We start from the raw sequence: 20,578 nt of genomic DNA on the forward strand, positions 1-20,578 counted from the left end.
CTCAAGCTCACTCACCTGGCCTTTCTAGATGACCTTATGATCTTCTACAAAGCTTCCATTGTCTCCCTTGAGACAATTATGTCTTGTCTCCAATCATCTGAGGACTTGTCAAGTCTCCATATTAATCCTGACAAGTCCCTCTTTTTCTTGGATGGTGTTTCTAATACTGATAAAGTAACGTTCTCTCAGAAGATTGGCTTCTCCATTAGGTAATTTCCGGTCAAATACTTAGGATTCCCTCTGATTCTGGCCAGACTATCAGCCCACCACTGCACTCCCATGCTTGATCTCATTCTCAAGAAACTGCAACTTTGGAAAGGTAGACTACTTTCTTATGATGGCCGATTGGTTCTTATCAGATCGGTCCTACAATCTTATATTTATTGGTCCAGCTGCATTGTTCTCCCTCAATATACCATTAAAGATTTAGAATCTCTCATGTCAGCCTTCTTGTGGAAAGGGTTTGATACTACCAAATTCCTTCACCCCATCAGTTGGGCTACTATCTACCCCCCCCCCCCAATTAAAGAGGGTGGCCATGGTCTAAGAAGAATCAAAGATGTACACTCAACGGGCATTATCAAATTGATTTGGAGGATTGCCTCTAAACATCATAGCATTTGAGTTGATTGGATTTACTCTAGCCTCCTCCGCTCTGAATCCATTTTGACGGCTCCCTCCGATGATGTTTGCCCAATTCACACGCCTCACACTCAATGTGACATAGAGATTTGCAGCTGGGAACCATTTTGCGAAGCTTAGAAAGGGAGACATGTCCTAATCGGTAATGCCATAACAAGGGAGAAACAGTAGATGATGTAGCAGCAACAACTGGGATGAAGATTCTTCAAAGTAGTAGAGACCATCCTTCTCATGCCCTCCACCAATTGTCTGCTTTGTCTGGAGATCCTGAAAAACACACTAAGAAGGGAAAAAAGTAACAGAACAATTTAAAGACTTGGTGAGAGCACTAACAGACATAAGACTTAGAGGAAAATGAGGAACATGTAAGACAGATTGTAAAGAGGGAAAGGAAGAGAAATGAACAGTCCCAGAAGAGGTCACATCCATAGAGGAGCCATCTGCAAGAATGACTTTAGATGGATGGGAGCTCTTGTGGGAGTTGTAAAGTAGGTAGTATTTACCTATCATATGAGTAGAGGCTCCGGAATCAATAATTCAAGGAGCAGATGTACCTGTATGGGCTACAGTAGCAGAAGACGAACCACCAATGTAAGAAGATGGCTCAAGTTATTGTAGACGCTTTAGTAGTTGAAGATACTCATCCCGAGATACAGGAGCAAATGTGAAGTGGTTGCAGTTACTGGCTCGTTCAATATGGCCTTTTCAGAAGATCCCTCAGAAAGTGCAGTATTGGCAAAGTCAGGTTTACCATGTTTGTTCCAACATTGATCGACAGTATGATAGAGGCGTCCATAAAACGTACACTTTGGTGGTGGTCAGTCACCTTGCTGTCCACGGCCTCCACCACCACGTCCACGAGCACTTGTACCACCGCAACCTCGATTTAAACCTCGTCCACGACTAGTAGTGATGAGGGCAGATGTGTCCTTAGTTGGTGGATCAGAATGTGACGGAGTAATGAGCCGCTGAAGTCTGGAATAGGCCTCATCAAGAGAAGGGACTGCTTCCTCAGTAAGAAGCTGTCCACGGGCAGACTGATAAGTAGTGTTTAACCCTGCTAGAAACTTAGACACATAGAAATCCTCCTCCCGGCGCTGAAGAAGATCAAGATCAAGGGTCAATGGCTGATGTACACAAATTTCATCACGAATTCCTTGTAAGGTATTAAAATACTCGCTAAGAGATTTATCATCTTGTTGAAGAGTGGACAAGGTAGAATATAATTCATAGACTCAGAGTTAAATTATTTTTAGATGAAAACCATCGCTTCAAGGCATCCCAAACCCCTTTGGCAGTGGGTTGAAACATAACATTGGCTGAAATAGAAGGTTCCATACTATTCCATAACCAAGTAAGTACAGTGTCATTTTCTCGCATCCAATCTTCAAACATCTTGATGGTCGTAGGGTCTTTAGAATCACCAATGTCAGGAGGGTCATTCAAAAGATATTTTAACTTGCCACGGGCATTGATATAAACACAGACAGCTTGTGCCCATAAGAGATAATTTCCAGCACCATTAAGTTTAATGGTAGTGATTTGAATATGAAAGTTGTCCGTAGTCTCAGGCATGTCAACACAATTTGAAGAACTTAAAACAAACTGTAGAAGTGAATAATGGATAATACCTTGAATGGAGATTGAAACGAGAGACAAAAAAATCTGACGTAATATCCAATCAGATGAAAACACACCAACCGAGTGCTTTGAGAAGCAGTAAACACACACAACGAGTGGATTGAGTTGAAATCAATTTCTGAAACACAGAAGACCTGTCTGATCTTCAAAAAATCAGAGTTGCAGATGCATAGAAACTTCAAACAATTGAATCGCAGATGCAGGAAGAGTTGCAGATGCAGAAAAACTTCAAACAATTGAATTGCAGATGCAGGAAACTTCAAAAAACTGAATCGCAGGTGCAGGAAACTTCACAAACTGCACCGCAGATGTAGAAACAGAACCAGAATTGCAGGATGGAGTCCATGTTTGAAGAGGAAACAGATCGAGACCCTAGTTTATCCTTACGTTGTCATCAAACTAGGGTTTAATCACACACAAGCAGCATGGGGTGCTGCACCCAACACGTGAAGCCTGTAACGACCTTCAATCTGAATCGCAGGGCAGCAAATCTCCTCAAAAGAGAAGCTCTGATACCATGTAGTCAAACTGGAGATAGAATCAAGCAGCAGAGAAGAAGAGAAACCGACAATGAAGAAGAAAATGGAGAGGAAATCTGGAACTTGATGATCGTTCAGCCTCCCATACACTATATTTATAATAAAGCTATCACATAGATGCATATACTAGAAGTTAGTTTCCTAGAACAAATAGGAAACTAAACCTCAGACTCAAAGACAAAAAAGGAAACTAAAATAGAGAAGAAAAGGGATATAAACCGAAATAATAAACCCCTCAGGGTATATCGTGTAGGGTCTATGGTTCTCCATAGACCCTCACACCCACGAACTCTAACACAATGTTTGATGTGTGATTTATGAAATGGTTTATAATTTGATGTCTTTTCATTCCTAATGCTTATTTAAGTTGTTTTACTTGAATTATATGGGTTCTAGTACTAAAGATTGTGTGGAATAGGCCATATTAAAGAATGTATACAAAGTAGACTAGCAACCTAGATTCCTTTTTGACCTGATTTGGAAAGCCATCTTCTTTGATGTTTCTTCTAAGATCAGTTGCGGCCGTTTGGGTAGGATTTTGGATTCCCCAAGGAACAGGCATATTGTTGTCTCCTGGGGTCTTGATCTGTCTATTTTATGTGCCCCCTCCTCTGCGTAGGCTGGGTGGCTCTCTCGTATCTCCCCCCCCCCCCTTCTTTCTCTCCTTCTTCCCTTCCCCCCTTTTTCCTACCCCCACCTGGCGTAAGGTAATATAGTTATTCATCCAAAAAAACCTAGGGTCCAAAGTTTAACTACCATTTTGGGTCTGATTTTTTAAAATCTAAGGGTTCCACTATATTTAGAGGGCCTAAAATTGTGGATCCTACAAATTTCATGACCTAATTTGGTTATTTGGCCCCCAAAATCAAACATCGAAATTCCCTGGAAAAAAAAAAACTTTCAGCCAAAATTTTGGTTTTGCCCTTAACATTTCAGTTTTGGGCCTCATAGAAACCAGGCTCAAAACCAAAACCTTAAAAATTGATGCAGGCCATGCAGCAAATCACTAACCAGCTCGTGGAGCAATAAGTCAAAACAAGAAGGGAGACCTCTTGACCATCATGGACACAGAAAATAAACAAAGATATAGGAAATGACAGCACCAACTTATTAAGTACATGATAAGGCTAAGAATTCCAAAGCAAACTACAACTACACATCCAATCACCAAATACAAGGTCAGCATATAGATAGCTGAAAAGTCTCATTAAGTAAGGAGACCAGTGGATTGATTGATGGGCTTGATTAATGAGACGGGCTGAACACAGGGTAACATGCTTGAAGGGCTGGACTGGGCTGGGTGGTCAATTATGCAACTGAATCAGAAAATATATACTCTGGAATTTTTCTGTAATCGAATTAACTTAAATCTTTCTCTGAAGCTTCAGTATAAAACAAAACTACGAGACTGATGATAGATAATCTATAAAAGGCAATGTCATCCTGTGATTCCTGTCCAAATAGGACATGGTTTGTGGATCCATAATAGAAAACTTCCCAGAAAGTACCTAGTTGACTAAATTGAACCAGTAATATTCAGAGTTTTCAGCACAACCAGGCAGTCAAATACTCGAAACCCTAATTTTCAATTTTTTTTTAATACCATATTTTGATTACTTTGTGTATTACACTTCAATACTTTTTCTATCTTCGTGAATCTATTTTCCTCCTATGGGGATGTTTGTTACTCATCTTTTCCTATCATTGAAATCATGAAGAAAGTTGAAAATTTGATTTGAACTGACTACATGCTATTTGAGAGAGTTTCTCCAACTTAGAATTTTGGTCATTCACAACAGCACTAGTGGCAAAGCGACAAATTATACCAGCTCACAGGTCATAATCCTAAAGTAGCTTATAAGCAGAGAACAGATTCATATTCCATGGAAGCATCATGAAGATGGAAAGCAAATTTATGGTATTCAATCAAAAATTCAGAACTTACCTGAGGATTTTCATCATTGGGCCATACTAGAGAATCTATTCTTAAAGCAGTGTATAAACCTCCAAATCCTCCTCCTAATATGCATATCCGTGGCTTCTGTAAGCAAAGAGCATGTTTTAAAAATCATCAATTGTTACAACTTTTAAATCAGTAAGCAAGAACAGAAAGAACAATAATTTATTCACAAAGAAGCTGGAACAGCAGACAACAGTATACTTCAATTAAAACGTTAATCATAAAAGTTTCCAAGACACAAAAAAATGTACTGGTGACACAAAAACAAATGTACTAGTGTCACCAAGTCAGGTCTTGTTGGGAAATTCCAACCCCAAACATAGACACAACTTTTAATTTAGGCTAGGAAGCAGAGAACAGAAACAGAAGCTATGCTTCTCATTTCCAGTATGACGGGAGTGTTAAGAATTATATGGCGCTTTTATATAAATATTGTACTCCAACGATATAGCCGACCCCATTTAGTTGGTATAAGGCTGAGTTGAGTAGAGTAGATTGTACTGCAAGGTTATACTTGTCATAACCTTGCCGATTAGTCTTATTTGTGATCTAAGGGAAGTTTTGTAATTGTGTGATGATCCTTGTTATAAATAAACATGTTCTGCTACCGATTGGAATCTAACTCTATTCTCTCCAAGCGGTAGCCTCTCATGCTTCCTTCTAACTTCTTCTTCCTCTTCTTCTCTCTTCTTTCTCTCTGATTATACTTTGTTGATTGTTGGTTGCTTTAGGTTTTAGATCTGTTACAGTAGCTAACCAAAGAGGATTAGCAAGGTAATAACCCAGCTAAGGAAAGAAAAGGAAGTCTTTGTACATTACAAATAATCTCCTCAAATAGATCTATTACTGCTTTTCTTTCCTTCCCTCCTCACACCTTTTGCGTAACCATGGAATAACCCATAGACTCATTAATCCTGATTTTCAGTGACAGAGCTTTAGTTCAAAATATGGAATCATATAGTGCATTAACTACTAAATTCCATTATTGTAAAGCCTTATCTAAAAGAAAGAATATAAAAGAAAACAAAAAATCAGAATGAGCATAATCAATTGATTTGAACAAGATAAGATTTCCTACGTAGTGTGGGAGAAGGTATTTTCTGCCACTTTGACTTATGATCTAATCATTTGACCATTGGATGGTCGGGAATTTCCTGAGTAAGACACATGCCCAATTTGGTGTTTGTCCCAACCGCATGGCTCACCATGTATTGGATTTTTCCCCTTGTTTATTTAATGGCCCTTGTTCTTCAACAGTCAAAAACAAAATTTGATTTTTTTTTTCAACTATTGTAATGACTAATGGAGAAATCAAATTTGTTTGAAAACGAACTAATGAGTAAATGATGACATGTAATATTTCCACAAAGTTTAGGCCCCAGCAGATGCAACCGCACGCATGGTTGTCAAGGCGTCGCCTAGGCGGCGCTTAGGCGTCCTGGCGGTATTTCAAGGGCTAGGCAGTGCTACGCTTTCCATGAGTCACGGATGGCGGACGCTCTGACCATATAGGAGTTGCAAAGGCAGTCAAAGCGACGCCTTGGTGCACCATATGGTCAGAGCGTCCGCCATCCACGACTAATGGTTATTTTATTTTTATTTTTTCATATTCTTTTTGCTTGCTTTTTATTTGTTTGTGTATAAAGAGTCTAATGTACGCTGCTACATGGGATTATTTAGTTTTAAAAAACTAAATACTTAAAAGTTAAAAATCTATCTAAAAGTAAAAACGAAAAAGTGAAAACCTAAATTTACTCTAATAGTCTAACGACTCCTCTCTAAAGCCTTCGTCTCCTGCAACTCTTCGAGTCTTCATCTCCTCCAGTTCCGGCAAGCGGCAACATCAACTCGAGTCTTCATCTCCTCCAGTTCCGACAAGCGGCAACAAAGACTCGACTCATCTTCTCTTCTAGTTCCAGTAAGTCTCTAGTCTCTACTCCCCTACTCTTCTTCTTCTTCTACTTCTCTAATCTCTGTAACTCTATTTTCCCTTTTTTTTTTTTTTTTTTTTCAATTTTAACGATCGCTGGCTGCTATCGCTTCCCCAAGACAAAGATCTCTACTCTTCCGGTTCCACTTCTGCCAACTGAAACGTGACTCTTCCGGCAAGGTAAGCACCTAGTTCCCTACTCTTCTTCTCTGTTTGAGTGTTTTGCCTGCTGCTCTATTCTTTTAACGCCTGCTACTGTGTCGAATAAATCCCTACTCTTCTTCTCTGTTTGAGTGTATTGCATGGTAACTTCTACAGTTCTATGCTTCTTCTCTGTAGAGTGTAGTAGTGTAGTCTGTAACGGTAACTTCTTCTCTGTATTTTTTTTTTTTTTTAAAGTTTGTAACTTCTATGCTTCTTCTGAGATTCGCTACTTCTTCTATGCTTCTTTGACTTCTTCTTCTCTGCTGCTTTTATTTTTTTGGCTTGGTAATGGTATTATAGTAACTTGTTAACTTCTCCCGCTTCTCTGTAACGCTCTACATTCTTGCTTCTTCTCTTTTTTTTATTGGTTAACGCTTACTGCTGTTTCTTAATCTTCTTCTCTGTAGTACTAAGTAGTAACAGTCTAACACTTGCTGCTGCTGCTTCTTCTCTGTTTTGATGTTCTCTTTGTAATGGAGAATACCTGAATCACTAAAATAGATAGTTAGATACTAGAAATCTAGAATATTAGATACTGATGTAGCTTCCCTGCTTCACTATTGAGTGTTTTTTTTTGGTGGTGGTGGTGGTGGTGGTGGTGGGGGGGGGGGGGAGGGAGAAAACTAACACTAGACCGCCTTTACCGCTTAGGCGGCCGCTCTACCGCCTAAGCGCTTAGACAGGCCTCCACCGCCTTGGACGGCCATGACAGCTATGGCCCACATGAAAGGAGAAAAAAATTCACGTAGAAAACCATCACCATAAATCTCAAGTTTAACCAATGACCTGGTTGAAACTAACAGAAAGCCCCAAACTCTCATATTCACTTCAAAAGTAAGACAAATATTGAAGTTTCCATAAGACCTAGCCAAAATTGGTCAAATTTGCAAATACGCTAAAGTTTTCAAAATTTATTAGAAATGAGAAACCTTGGGGTTGAAAATTGATCCAAAACTCCACAAGAAACAAAGCTATAAAAATTCAACCAAGTTGGTTTCCTAATGTTGAGAGAGTTAGAATTAGAGAATAATGCTTAGATGGTCTAAGGTAGACCCTAAGCCATATATCTGTAATATGAGATTGAAACTACATGGACAGAATTGTCCCTAACATAACCGACATGGCTGTACATGAAATAAGAAAAGGAAAAAGACCAGAATACCCCCACGGTATTCTGGTGTACATACTTCAACACCCCCCCTCAAGTTGGAGCAAATATGTCAATCATGTCCAACTTAACTAGATTAGGATGGAATAATTTCCCAGACAATCCCTTAGTGAAAATATCAGCAACCTGATCAGTAGACTTCACAAAGGGAACACAAATCAATCCTTCTTCCAACTTCTCCTTGATAAAATGTTTGTCCACTTCAACATGCTTGGTGTGATCATGTTGTACTGGATTGTGTGCAATGTTGATTGCACCCTTGTTGCCACAGTACAACATCATAGGAAGATGAACAGGAACACCAAGGTCTTGTAGCAAGCCTTTCAACCAAAGTAACTCACAAATGCCCTGTAGTCCTGTACTATAGCACGAAACTCCGCTTCAACACTAGAACGAGCCACCACATTCTGATTTTTGCTATGCCAAGTGACAAGATTGGCCCCTACAAAAGAACAATACCCAGAGATAGACTTCCGATCTGCAGAACCAGCCCAGTCAGCATCGGTATATGCCTCTACCCGTAGGTGACCATGAGGAGACAGAAGAATGCCTTTTCCAGGAGCTAACTTCAAATAGTAGTGAAGAATCCGAAAAACAACCTCCATATGAGAAGAATAGGGGTCATGCATAAACTGACTCACAGTACTCACAGCAACAGCAATGTCTGGACATGTATGTGAGAGATAAATCAGCTTCCCCACTAGTCTTTGGTACCGGCCTTTATCAACAGGTTCACCCACCTTTTCTTTGAGATGGACAGTAACCACCATAAGAGTATCTGAAGGGTGACATCCTAACAAACCAGTTTCAACCAACAAGTCTAGGACATACTTCCTTTGGGAGAGAAAGATGCCTTTAGAAGATCTGGCAACCTCAATCCCTAGAAAGTACCGTAGCTTCCCTAGATCATTAATCTCAAATTCCTGCCCAAGAAACTTCTTCAACCGGTTGATCTCATCACCATCGTTGCCAGTAACCACAATGTCATCCACATAGACTATAAGAACAGTGAATTTATAAAGAGAGTGTGATCAGCATTACTCTAGTTATAGCCCACAGAAATCATGGTCTTGTGAAACCGACCAAACCATGCTCTAGGTAACTGCTTCAACCTATAAAGTGCTCGCTTCAATTTACACACTTTACTTTGATTACTGTCACAAGAAAACCCTGGTGGAATATCCATGTACACCTCCTCACCAAATTCTCCATTTAGGAAGGCATTCTTCACATCCAGCTGTTGTAGATCCCATCCAAGATTGACTGCACAAGATAGCAAAATCCGAACTGTATTCAACTTTGCAATAGGAGTAAAGGTCTCCTGGTAGTCAATCCCATATGTCTGAGTGAAGCCTTTTGCAACCAGACATGCCTTATATCGATCCACAGTCCCATCAACCTTCTGTTTAACCACAAACACCCATTTACATCCCACTGGTTTTTTCCCTGGAGGAAGATCAACAAGATCCCAGGTATTAATTTTTTTCAAGGCTCTCATTTCTTCTAACATGCTACCTTCCACTTTCCATTTGCATAAGCTTCCTACCAATGTTTAAGAATAGAAACAGAAGAAAGAGAAGACACAAATGCACGAAAAAACGGAGAAAGAGAACTATAAGAAACAAAGCAAGAAACGGGATGTAGGGTGCAAGTCCTAGTACCTTTGTGATGAGCAATAGATAGTTCGGAAGGAGAGGTCTCACCAGTAGGAGGAGGATCTGGATCCTGAGCCGGCAATTAGATAGGTATTGGTGCCACAGTGGATTGATGCTGCCCTTTTTTGGAGCATCTCTTTTGGTAGGTGATAACATCCGAGTTGTCAATTCTCTTCTGAAACTCACTGATGGTTCTCTAGACTAGAGTCAACTCCCCCTGACTAGGAACATGACCATCATTATTTTCTACAAGCTCCCCTTGTAAAGGAATCCCTGCAGAAGAAGGGGCAGCAGCCGCAGGAGATGGGGCAGCAGCCAAAATAGGCTCCAAAGGTGGCTGGGCAGCAGCCAAAGTTGTCACACCCCGGCCCGGTTTAATAGGGCCAAGTGTGACAGGATGTCCTAGACATCCAACCAAGATCACAATGCAATTCTCTATTCGCAGTTTCATTCACAATATACTGAATCAAAGTGCAACGGAAGCAATTTAATAAGACGTAAGACATAATTAAGGGAAACTAGTGATAACAGTTATTTTTATATATGAACATTCATGTACAGCAGGGTTACAATAGTGGTTCACAAAAGATGTAATACTAACTCAAAAAGATTATATACAATAGGTACTACAAAAGTGATATAACAAAAAAAAGGGAAGAAGAAGCCTGATCAATCTGAGAGATCAGGAGAACGAGCAATCATCACAGGAGCACGATGCTCCACCAGTACAAAAGTATCAACTCCACGGTCAACAGGAGAATCCCGAACAGAAGGAGTCCCCACAGAAATACAAGCAACAGCGACAGTAGCCTCATCTATAAAAATAATAAGGATCCACGAGGGTGAGCTCTCGACTGAGCCCAATAAGGGAATGCATGCAAATCAAACACAATAAACATGATGCATGTTCTAGTTTAGCATGCACCTACCATAAATACTAAGTCTCATGAGGTTCAAGTACTACTGTGGTAGATGCTAACCTCGGTCCCGGAAACACATAACCAGACTTCGGTCACCCGAGCGAAACCATTCTACCACGGTGAGGACCCGCCAAGAAAGCATATCACCAAGCAGCTAACCCAACAGACCCCCAATGACCAACCCTACTGTTTGTTCCCACAGCGGAATACACACGCTAACATGGGACAGTAAATGGTACCCCGGCATACCCTTCGGCTGTACCACGGGTTGTCCAACATCTCACCCCCTGTTGGTAAAGGGCGTAGTACTGGGTTATGATATTTCAACCTAGCCCAGTGCAATCTATGCATGAAGAAACATGTATGGATAGCTGAGTTGTAAGAATAAACAGTACTTCACTTTCATCAATTGAACAGTAACAATAAATATCAATGCCAATGCAGCCTAGAATCACATGCAAACTAATGCAAAAGAAAAATACGCTAAGAAACTACATGAACAGTGTATTGTTGATGAAACATGACATGGCACACAAAATAAACAAGAATTAAGTAAGAAACAGCCATAAAATAAGTCAAAATTCCCTTACCTGAATCTGTAGATCAGGTTTAAACAACTATCCTCCAACTATCCCAGCAACACAGACAAGATCAGCGAAGAACAGGCTGAAACAGTCCCTAAACAGCAAAAAATACCAAGCTTTGGGGATCAGAATACAGCCAGGGGTCAATCCAAGGGGTCAAGGGTATTTTGGTCCAATTTGGCTGAACCGGATTCACAAGGCACCTGAACCGGACGACCGGTTCAGCCCTAGTTTTGCATCCGGTTCAAGGGGCAGAATTGGGGGCTTGGTCTGTACTTGAAGGATCTTGACATGCAAGCTGTCAATTTCTGAAATTGCCCATTTTCTAAGGTGGGTCATCTCATTCAATGATTCAATTTCAAAAATTGAGCATCAATTTGGGGATTTTGGTTATTTAACCCAAATTGGAAAGCTAGGGTTCTATAATCTGGTTCATGGAACCAGATTTAGGGTCAATTTGGGAGGCAGCCATGATTTCCTACTATGTCTGAACCTTTTCTAACCTAAATCAGATTTATATAGGTCAAATTCCCAATTCCAAAGCTTGATTTATAGACTTCCATGGCTGCCAAGGGTTTAGAATGGAAAAGAGGAAAGAATAGAGGGAGAAGACATGTCTAATAGCTTGAGAACAAAAGAGAACCAACCTGAATTCAGTTCAAAGAGGTAATAGTAGCCTCAGTTCCAGCTTCAATGGTAGTCCAAGCCTTAAATGCCCAGCCCTAGCTCTAGGTCTCTTTTTCTCCTTTCCTTCCTTCTCTTTTTCTTCTCCTTTTTCTTTCTTCCCAAGGCTGGAACGAATTCTCAGCTCTCCTCTCTTAGTAATTGTGATTTATGAATAGTAAGGTTGTTATGTATATATAGCACTTAAGCACTAAGGGGTAGTCTAGTCATTTGAATATAAATTACTTCTAAAACTGATTTTCAAATCAGTTTATTACCAGAAATCTTTTTTTTATTGCTATAATCTAACCATAGAGCGACGTCAGACGACATCAGGGATAATCCGAACACGGGTAATTACTACGGATAGGATTCCCCACTGGGGATGTGAGTCCCACAGCGGATAAATGACCAAAATACCCCTATAACTCTAATTGGTCATACCACACATAATAAAATATATGTAACTTCATACTTACAATGAGTTTAGTTAAGGGAAAGGTTCTGCATGCCCTCCAGGTAGCTTAGATGCGGGACCCCACTTGGGTTCTCTGACTCCAGAAGGGCAGGTTGAGAAGAAGACTCCCTGGAATCCTCCATAGGTGTGTCGGGGGATTGATCTAAGGCCTCGACCGATGCAGCCCATAGCATCGAAGCAAGCATCGGCACGGAACTGGAACCTGAAATCACACAAGTTCCAAAAATTTAAATTTATTGTGGATTTTACAAAAGTAGGCTCCAAAAGAGACTGGGCAGCAGCTAAAGTAGGCTCCAAAGTAGATGGGAGAGGAGGAACCTCAAGGGGAGGAAGCACAAACACATCTTCACTAGAACCAGAATTCTCCCCCTAACGATGTGGGGATGGATAATAGAAAAGGCGTTCATGAAAAACGACATCCATACTGACCAGAGTACGACAGGAAGGGGGATGGTAACACTTATAACCTTTTCTGGGTTGGAAAGTAACCCAAAAAAATACACCGCAACCCACGAGGGTTAAGTTTGCCATGAGATTTCGTGTCTCTGGCATAGCACACACAACCAAACACTTTGGGAGGAACCACAAAGGTAGAATTTCCATGTAAAAGTTCAGCCAGACTGCGGGAGTCAAGAACACGAGAAGGCAACCGATTAATGAGATAGGTCACAGACTCACAGTGAGGACAACATCCCCTCAATATTGGGAGGGAACATGGCGCGAAAACATCAACGCCCTGGCCACTTCCAACAAGTATTGGTTCTTCCTTTCAGCCACACCAATTTGGGCCGCGGTATCAACACAAATAGTCTGGTGAATAATCCCATTATCAGCAAAATACTTTTGAAATTGGTTTTCCTTATTCTCGGTGCCATTATCACTTTTCAAAACCTTGAGAGTAGCCTAAACTGAGTTTGGATCATTTTATGGAAATGCTAAAAACAGGAAAAAACTTGACCCTTGGTGTGTACAGAAGATAAACCCATGTATGCCTAGATGACAATCAATAAAATAAACAAACCAACGATGACCAGAAAGGGAAGTTTTACGACTAGGGCCCCAAACATCAGAATGTATCAATTGAAAAAGTGAAGAACTCCTTTTATTTGAAATCGAATAAGTAGAACATGTCTGTTGGACGAAACATAAGCCTGACAAAAAAAAAATCGGTCTTATCATATATTTTGACCAAAGTAGGAAATAAAAATGCTAATATTCCTAATGGAGGGTGACCTAATCTAAAGTGCCACTGGTAAATTTCATAAGAGACTAAAGAATTCTAATGTGGAGATGGTAACCGGGGTGGAGTGAGACGACCATCATCAAGCAGGTACAAGCCAACATGCACTTTACCCAATCCAATCGTCTTCCCAGAGGCCAGATCCTGAAACACACAATGGGAAGGAAAAAAAGTCACTTTATAGTTAAGATCACGTGTAAGACTACTAATGGAAAGAAGGTTAGTAGTAAAATTAGGAATATGCAAAACCGAAGACAAAGTAAGGGAGGAAGTGCAGTTGATGATTCCTTTTCCAGATATGGAGGAAAGGGAACCATCAGCTACTTTGACCTTGTCTTTCCCAAAAGTGGGAGAATACCGATGGAACAGGCTAGAGGAACCGGTCATGTGATCCGTAGCCCCAGAATCTATGATCCAAGGATGGGAAGCTATAGAAGCACAATGACCACCAAATGGAATACCTGACCGGGCAAAGTGTGAACCTGAAGGAGAAGAAGAGGTGGCAGGAGCTGATGTAGTAGAGGCAGCAGCAGCAGCGAAGACCTTAGCACTCGTAGGAAAGCCTGTAGATCATCCTGGGATAGACCAGTGCCAGTAGTTGGGGCTGTAGCAACAGATTCAGAGTGATTTGCCTTATTTTTTGTTTTTTTCTTGGCAGCTCATTTAGCCTCAAAGTCAGCTGGTTTCCCGTGAAGTTTCCAACACTTCTCTTTGGTGTGGTAAGGCTTGTGACAATGCTCACAAGTACCAGCCCCTATCGTAGAATCACTAAGAGAAACATGTCCGACAGGTGCAAGGGCAGCCTGAGTAGTAAACTAGAGGGCAGATCTGTCAGTAACAGGAGGATGGAGCATAGCAGCCCGACGGTTCTCTTCAGAGGAGACCAAAGCATAGGATTGTTCAAGTGTGGCAAAAGGGGAATGACTCAACACTTGAACACGAATCTGGTCATACTCCATGTTCAAACCAGCCAAAAAATCATACACCCTAGTTTTGTCCAGATGCTTCTTATATGCAGTGATATCAGCAACTGTAGTGGGATCGTAATCAGAAAAGTAGTTGATGTAGCCTAGGTGAAATAAGTCTCACTTAGGACCAGGTTGTGTAATAGGTTGGCCGAATGGGCAGATTAGGGTGATTAGGGCAAAAATTAGGGTTAGGAATTGGAGATTGAGTTAGGGTCTTATTAGGTAATGGTATGCAGGTTTTTAGGGGTCTATTGGTATAGGTTTTACTTAGGCTTGAATAGGAAATAAGGTTTCAGAATTATTAGGGTTAGGATTTTGGGTTTTGGGAATGAAGGGAATAAAGGGATCTAGGGTTTCTAAGGGGAGACAGGCCAAGAGCTTCTGGCCGAGTGTCACAGAGGTGGGGGAGAGGGTTCGGTTGAAGTTTGGAGTGATTCGGATGGTTGATTAGGGCTGGGCAGTGTTTAGGAGCTTTTAGGGTTTAAGAGAGAAGGGTTGTAAGCTAGGGTTAAGCAAAGGGAATAAGAGAACAGTCAGTAACTTACGGTTGCAGTGTCCGAAGGTGCTAAGCAGCAGATTGAATATTGAAGAGACCTCCGACCTTCACAGTGCAAGGAGTCGTAGGAGAACCCACCCTTCACCACCTTGAGTCCACAAGGATGCAAGCTCGCAGAGGAGCAGAGGCAGCAATTCCTGATCTGAAAACAGAGATTTTTTTTTATGTTTAAAGTTGTGGGGGAGCCTCCCACGAATTGGCTATTAATAATAAAAGGGGGTGGCCAAAAGACTTTACAAATAAGCAACTTAAAAGCAATCCTAGTCAGATTAGGAGTGGGAATTCCTAATCTGAATCCTAATCACAAACATAACACATCATAGACTTATACTCTAAATAGGAGTATAAGTTTGAACAACTAACACAACTAAATACTTATCCCTCTAAAATCGTGGAGGGAGAACTTAAGAAAATAAATATAAAAAGACTGTTTTAACCCTAATAAGAAGAACTAAAAAGTAAAAAGGCTCCAATGCAAATCAAAGGCTGCTCTTCTTCTTCCTGCGTTAACGTGGATCTGCATCAGTAGTCCAGTTGCTGCCAGAGACTGAGCAAAGTAGCATAGTATTTGGAGACAGATAACTCCCCCTGAGTAGTATTATTGGCCTTCTTCCGGAGTTCATACACCTATGCATCATTCTCGAGCTGTCCAAATGTCTCCTTGCAAGCAGACCAAATTTGATGGGCTATATCAAGGAGAAGGAAACCACTGGCAAGGTCTGATTGCATTGAGCCAATCAAATAGGACATAACTATACCATTGTTGGAGATCCATCTGGTCAAAAGAGTGCCAGGGGCAGTCGGCATGGTAATAATACCATCAATATAGCCAGTAAGCCCACGGCCAGCAATAGTAAAATATGCCGAACGAGACCAGATCAAATAATTGCTCTCATCCAGTTTGATAGGATTAGGGAGGAGATCACGGTTGTCATTCCTACCAAACCCATCAACAGCAGAGGTGCCAGTAGAGACTTCAGAGTCACCCATAATGCAGCCAAAAAACCCAAATCACAGAGAAGGGCTGTGGTGATAAGAAACCCAAGAAATCCTTCAAATTAAGGGCTGAAAATTGGAGGAGAATCCCCTTTCAATGTGAGAATATGCATCTCCAAAAATCAGCAGCAGCAGACAAGTGTAGCCCCTAGATCGATATTTTTAGGGTTTTGAAAACGAAAACCCTGTTTGGCTGAAATCGATGTAGGGAAGAATAGGCCCAAAAACTGAACTGTTGAAGCTCAAATTGCAGTCGAGTGTGTCTTTATAATTGAAGAACCAGCCCTCAAAAAATCAGAACCAATAGAAGGCACAAACTCCTAGATCGACAATTGTCAGGGTTTTGAAAAAACCCCTGTTTTTGTGAGAAATCAATCTTCGGAGGTCTTGAATGCAAGGGAATACAGAAACAGAATCTGAGGAGAGAGCCTGCTGCAGTTCTTGGTCTTCAAAGAGGAAGATCGGTCCCTTGTAGTAGAGATGGAAGCAATCCCAAAAAACTGAAGTTCCAAATATCGCAGACAGGTAGTTGTTGTCCCTATCAATCAAAAAATTGCAGCATGGAAAGAGGTAATTGAGTGCAGCATCTGGATCTGTAGATCACCTCATCAGTGCTGCCCTAGTGGGAGAATGGAAGCAACGGGATCAAGCTAGAGGAAGAAGAAGAAGAAGAGAAGAAAGAAAATCGAAGGGGAAAAAAAAATCGAGAAGGGGAAGGTCCCTAATCTATAACCTGCTTTGATACCATGTTGAGAGAGTTAGAATTAGAGAATAATGCTTAGATGGTCTAAGGTAGACCCTAAGCCATATATTTATAATATGAGATTGAAACTACATGGACAGAATTGTCCCTAACATAGCCGACAAGGCTGTACATAAAATAAAGAAAGGAAAAAGACCAGAATACCCCCACGGTATTCTGGTGTACATACTTCAACACTAATAAAAATAGAAAAGAATAAGCCTTTTGTTTTCGCTTTCCCAAACTCAGCTTCAAAACAGCTCTTCCACACATTTATTTAGACTCAATGCAACCAGTCCATTCTGTAAGTTTCATTCCACCGTAAAGTTTTAAAAAAAATATCTGAAAAGATATTGTTTCACCAGTTTATTTTCCTATCTATCCAATAAAGTTCACATTAACACCACTACTAACAAACAAACAAAAAAACAAAAAACAAATGATACTGTGACAAAATCAAGGAGAAAGCAAACCAGATTCTATAAAGAAGAAGAGAGGGGGGAAGAGCTAGAACACGATTGACAGAATAGCTATACTGTGAACTGCTATATCCTCTATACAAAATAGAACCGGCTCTTAGTAGGAAGTCTACTAAGAGCCAAAGACTTATTACAATGAAAGGTAAAGAAACAATTACCTAAGTCTAATAAGTCTAATTACAATAGGAAAGAAAAATAACAACTAAGTTATTAGACATAATCCCACAGCACACTTCCACGGAACCTCCATGGAACACAACCCCATAATGTACTTTAACACTCCCCCCCCCCCCGATATATCAAAGGCTCCAGCTTGGAACAACAAGAATAGATATTAACAGTCAAAGAAGCCTTGAGCATATATAGCAATTGTAAACGCCAGTGAGCACAGAGAGAACTTCATTCTGGTAGAATACTAACTCAGGCACACCAATCATCATCAGCAATAGTAGAGAAAAATCTTCATGTCGAATAAATCCAGACAGCAACGAACTAAATAAGCGGCAGAGAATACCAATCGTAATCCAAAATATCATAGCAGCAACAGCAACATCACAAGTCCTTCTCAAGGAAGGCGAGTAGTAAGCAGATAAATAATAATGCAGCATAGGTCTCTGAGAACCACTGGTATAAGTGCTTATAGGTTACTGCGAACCACTAATAAAAGTGCAATATAGGTTACAGCTAACCACTGATAGCAGCATAAGGTTGTTGGGGACCACTGATAAAATGCAGCATAGGTTACTGCGAACCACAAGTAACAGCATAAAGTTGTTGGGGACCATTGATAAAATGCATAATAGGTTGTTGCGAACCACAAGTAGCAGCATAATGTTGCTGGAAACCAAATAACACAGCATAAGGTTGCTGGGAACCAGAAGTAGGAATCATGTTGTTGAATACCACAAATATAACCATCTTCATAAGAAAATAGTCACTGAGGACACGAGCAAATGACACGAACAAGTAAATAATATTAATGTTCAGCTGATGACTAGAGAAACTAACAACGATAATCTTCAAATATCAAATGATAACTCCAATCTCCCCCACATGTAACACTACATGTGGACAAATAATGCAAAGAATGCAATAAATGATACCCCATCATCATATGGGAGCAAGAATCAGCATCACGAAAATCAGCAAATAAAATCCCAAATAGGTCAAATTCAAACAAATCTGAGCAAATAATCTCCAATAATAACAATAGCAAAATGGTGGCTTCGCAAGGAAAGAACCAATATCCAAATATAATATAAACAATATGCAACATCCAATTAAGAGCAACAACATCGTCACTCCATGCAAGTACCAATCTTCAAAAATTGCAACCCAAAACTAATTTGATCTAAGACCCACCAAAGCAATAAAATAGAAAATATACAAGACCAATGGAAAATCTGTAATTTAGTGCAAGCTTACCAAGAGAACTGGCAGACCCATAATTAACCACAATGTCCAAGGGGGTACTTCGTAGGTAAAAGGGAATGGCAAACTTATAATTAATTAGATTTTCCAAGGTATAAATTGGTGGGTAAGAGAAAGAACTTGATGTAGTATTAAAAATTATAGCTTAGGGGTAAACTTGGAAGTAAAATAAAAGTTAACGATAAAGTGGAATAACGGAACAAGGAGTAATATGGGAAACGAATCTTCAATAGAATATCATTCTGTGGGGGGGGGGGTAATCTCCTACCTCCAGACGTAAACCAGGAGCTGGAAACAGCCACAATACGAAGAGAAGAACTCCCCTATTAGAACTCCTGTGATTCTGGAATTTTGGGGATGGGTTCTCAACCCAAATCTCTATCAAATCCAACAAGCCATTCAACTTGAAGAATCACGTAATCAACTGGAACAGTCAATGGCAGAAATACCAGAACCGGGTCTGTGTTATGATTGTAATGTTGTATACCACAATAGGGAGGCAGTGTTAGGGCTCACGTTTGAAGGTCTCGAAAAGCCGAATTTTGGAACTGGTGGGACTGGGACTGGTAGTTTCAGATGCATACAGATCCTAAATAAAGGCTTGCAAGAGTCCATGGTTTGTTGGATGTAGATCCACGAATTTTACTCTTTCTGATCTCTGTGCAAGTTTTCTCTTGATTTCGAGCCTGAGAGGCATTACTGTGGCTAAAACAACAAGAAGATATCCTTAATCGAAAATTTTCTTAGGCAATCAGAGATCAAGAACCACAAGCCCAACAGATCCAGGCAATATCGATACTGAAGAGATCAAATAATAGAGCTGTGACTGATAAGCCTTTGCAAATAATGCTCATAACCTTTTTTTGGCAATTTCTTAGATTTACGAGATAAGAAAAAGAATACAAAACAAGTAGGTTTACAAGACAAAGCAAGTGTAAAACAAAGTCAAACCTACTTGTTTTGTAATTACCTTTCGTATCAAGTAGATCTAGGCCATTTCCCTTTTTTTCCTATGTGAATAGAAAAGATCAGTAACAAGTAGCAGCAAATAGCCTCAAGTAAAAAATCCCACGACGCAGTAAGCATAAACCCATTTTTTTTCTTTTTCTATTTCTTCTTCATCGCTCTGATACCATGTGACAAAATCAAGGAGAAAGCAAACTAAAATCTATGAGAGGAGAAAACCGAGAGAGGGGGAAGAGCTAGAACACGATAGAGAGGGGAAAAGCAAACTGCTATATCCTCTATATAAAATAGAATCAACTCTTACTAGGAAGTCTACCAAGAGCCAAAGACTTATTACAATGAAAGGAAAGGAAACAACTACCTAAGTCTAATAAGTCTAATTACAATAGGAAAGAGAAATAACAACTAAGCTATTAGACATGATCCCACGGTACACTGTTCCATGGAACCTCCATGGAACACAACCCACGATACACTTCAACAGATAGGAATATTAGTCTACAAGCCATCTAAGACATCTTTATGTGCTCCAACAAACTAGCTGATAAGAACATGCAAGGGAAAGATTCATATTGAATTTAACACACATTTCAAACATCGCCAACTGACTGCATGTATATGCCATTCTGACAATGAATATGCACTTGCATGCTAAATGTTTCTCCAAGCAGAAACCGTTCAACAAATCTCCTGATACAAAAAAATATTAAGAAAATAGAATCCAGATAAGTTCTCTGTGTATGCAAATGATCATGCATTAACAAGTTTCAAAGTTCAACAAAATATAGAACATATGTATCAATCTGAACTTTGAGA

At 40.2% G+C, this 20,578-nt stretch overlaps 1 protein-coding gene and 1 long non-coding RNA gene across 3 annotated transcripts in view; both read right to left on the reverse strand.

The window, feature by feature from the left end:
• LOC122668851 (alternative NAD(P)H-ubiquinone oxidoreductase C1, chloroplastic/mitochondrial-like) overlaps nt 1–20,578 on the reverse strand; it is a 110,304-nt gene that overhangs the window by 86,966 nt on the left and 2,760 nt on the right. For both annotated transcript variants that reach the window (XR_006333922.1, XM_043865406.1), the window contains exon 3: nt 4,768–4,863. Coding sequence is in view for 1 of the 2 variants with exons in the window: in XM_043865406.1 (XP_043721341.1) it covers nt 4,768–4,863 (96 nt within the window). In the remaining variant the exon portion in view is untranslated. The remainder of the gene's footprint in view (nt 1–4,767; nt 4,864–20,578) is intronic.
• LOC122668853 lies at nt 3,175–3,713 on the reverse strand. Its single transcript, XR_006333924.1, has 2 exons — nt 3,557–3,713; nt 3,175–3,277 (listed from the first exon to the last, which is right to left on the reverse strand). It is a non-coding gene; the product is annotated as an uncharacterized LOC122668853 (long non-coding RNA).

The sequence above is a fragment of the Telopea speciosissima genome, chromosome 7, assembly GCF_018873765.1.
Source record: "Telopea speciosissima isolate NSW1024214 ecotype Mountain lineage chromosome 7, Tspe_v1, whole genome shotgun sequence".
NCBI classification, from domain to species: Eukaryota; Viridiplantae; Streptophyta; class Magnoliopsida; order Proteales; family Proteaceae; genus Telopea; species Telopea speciosissima.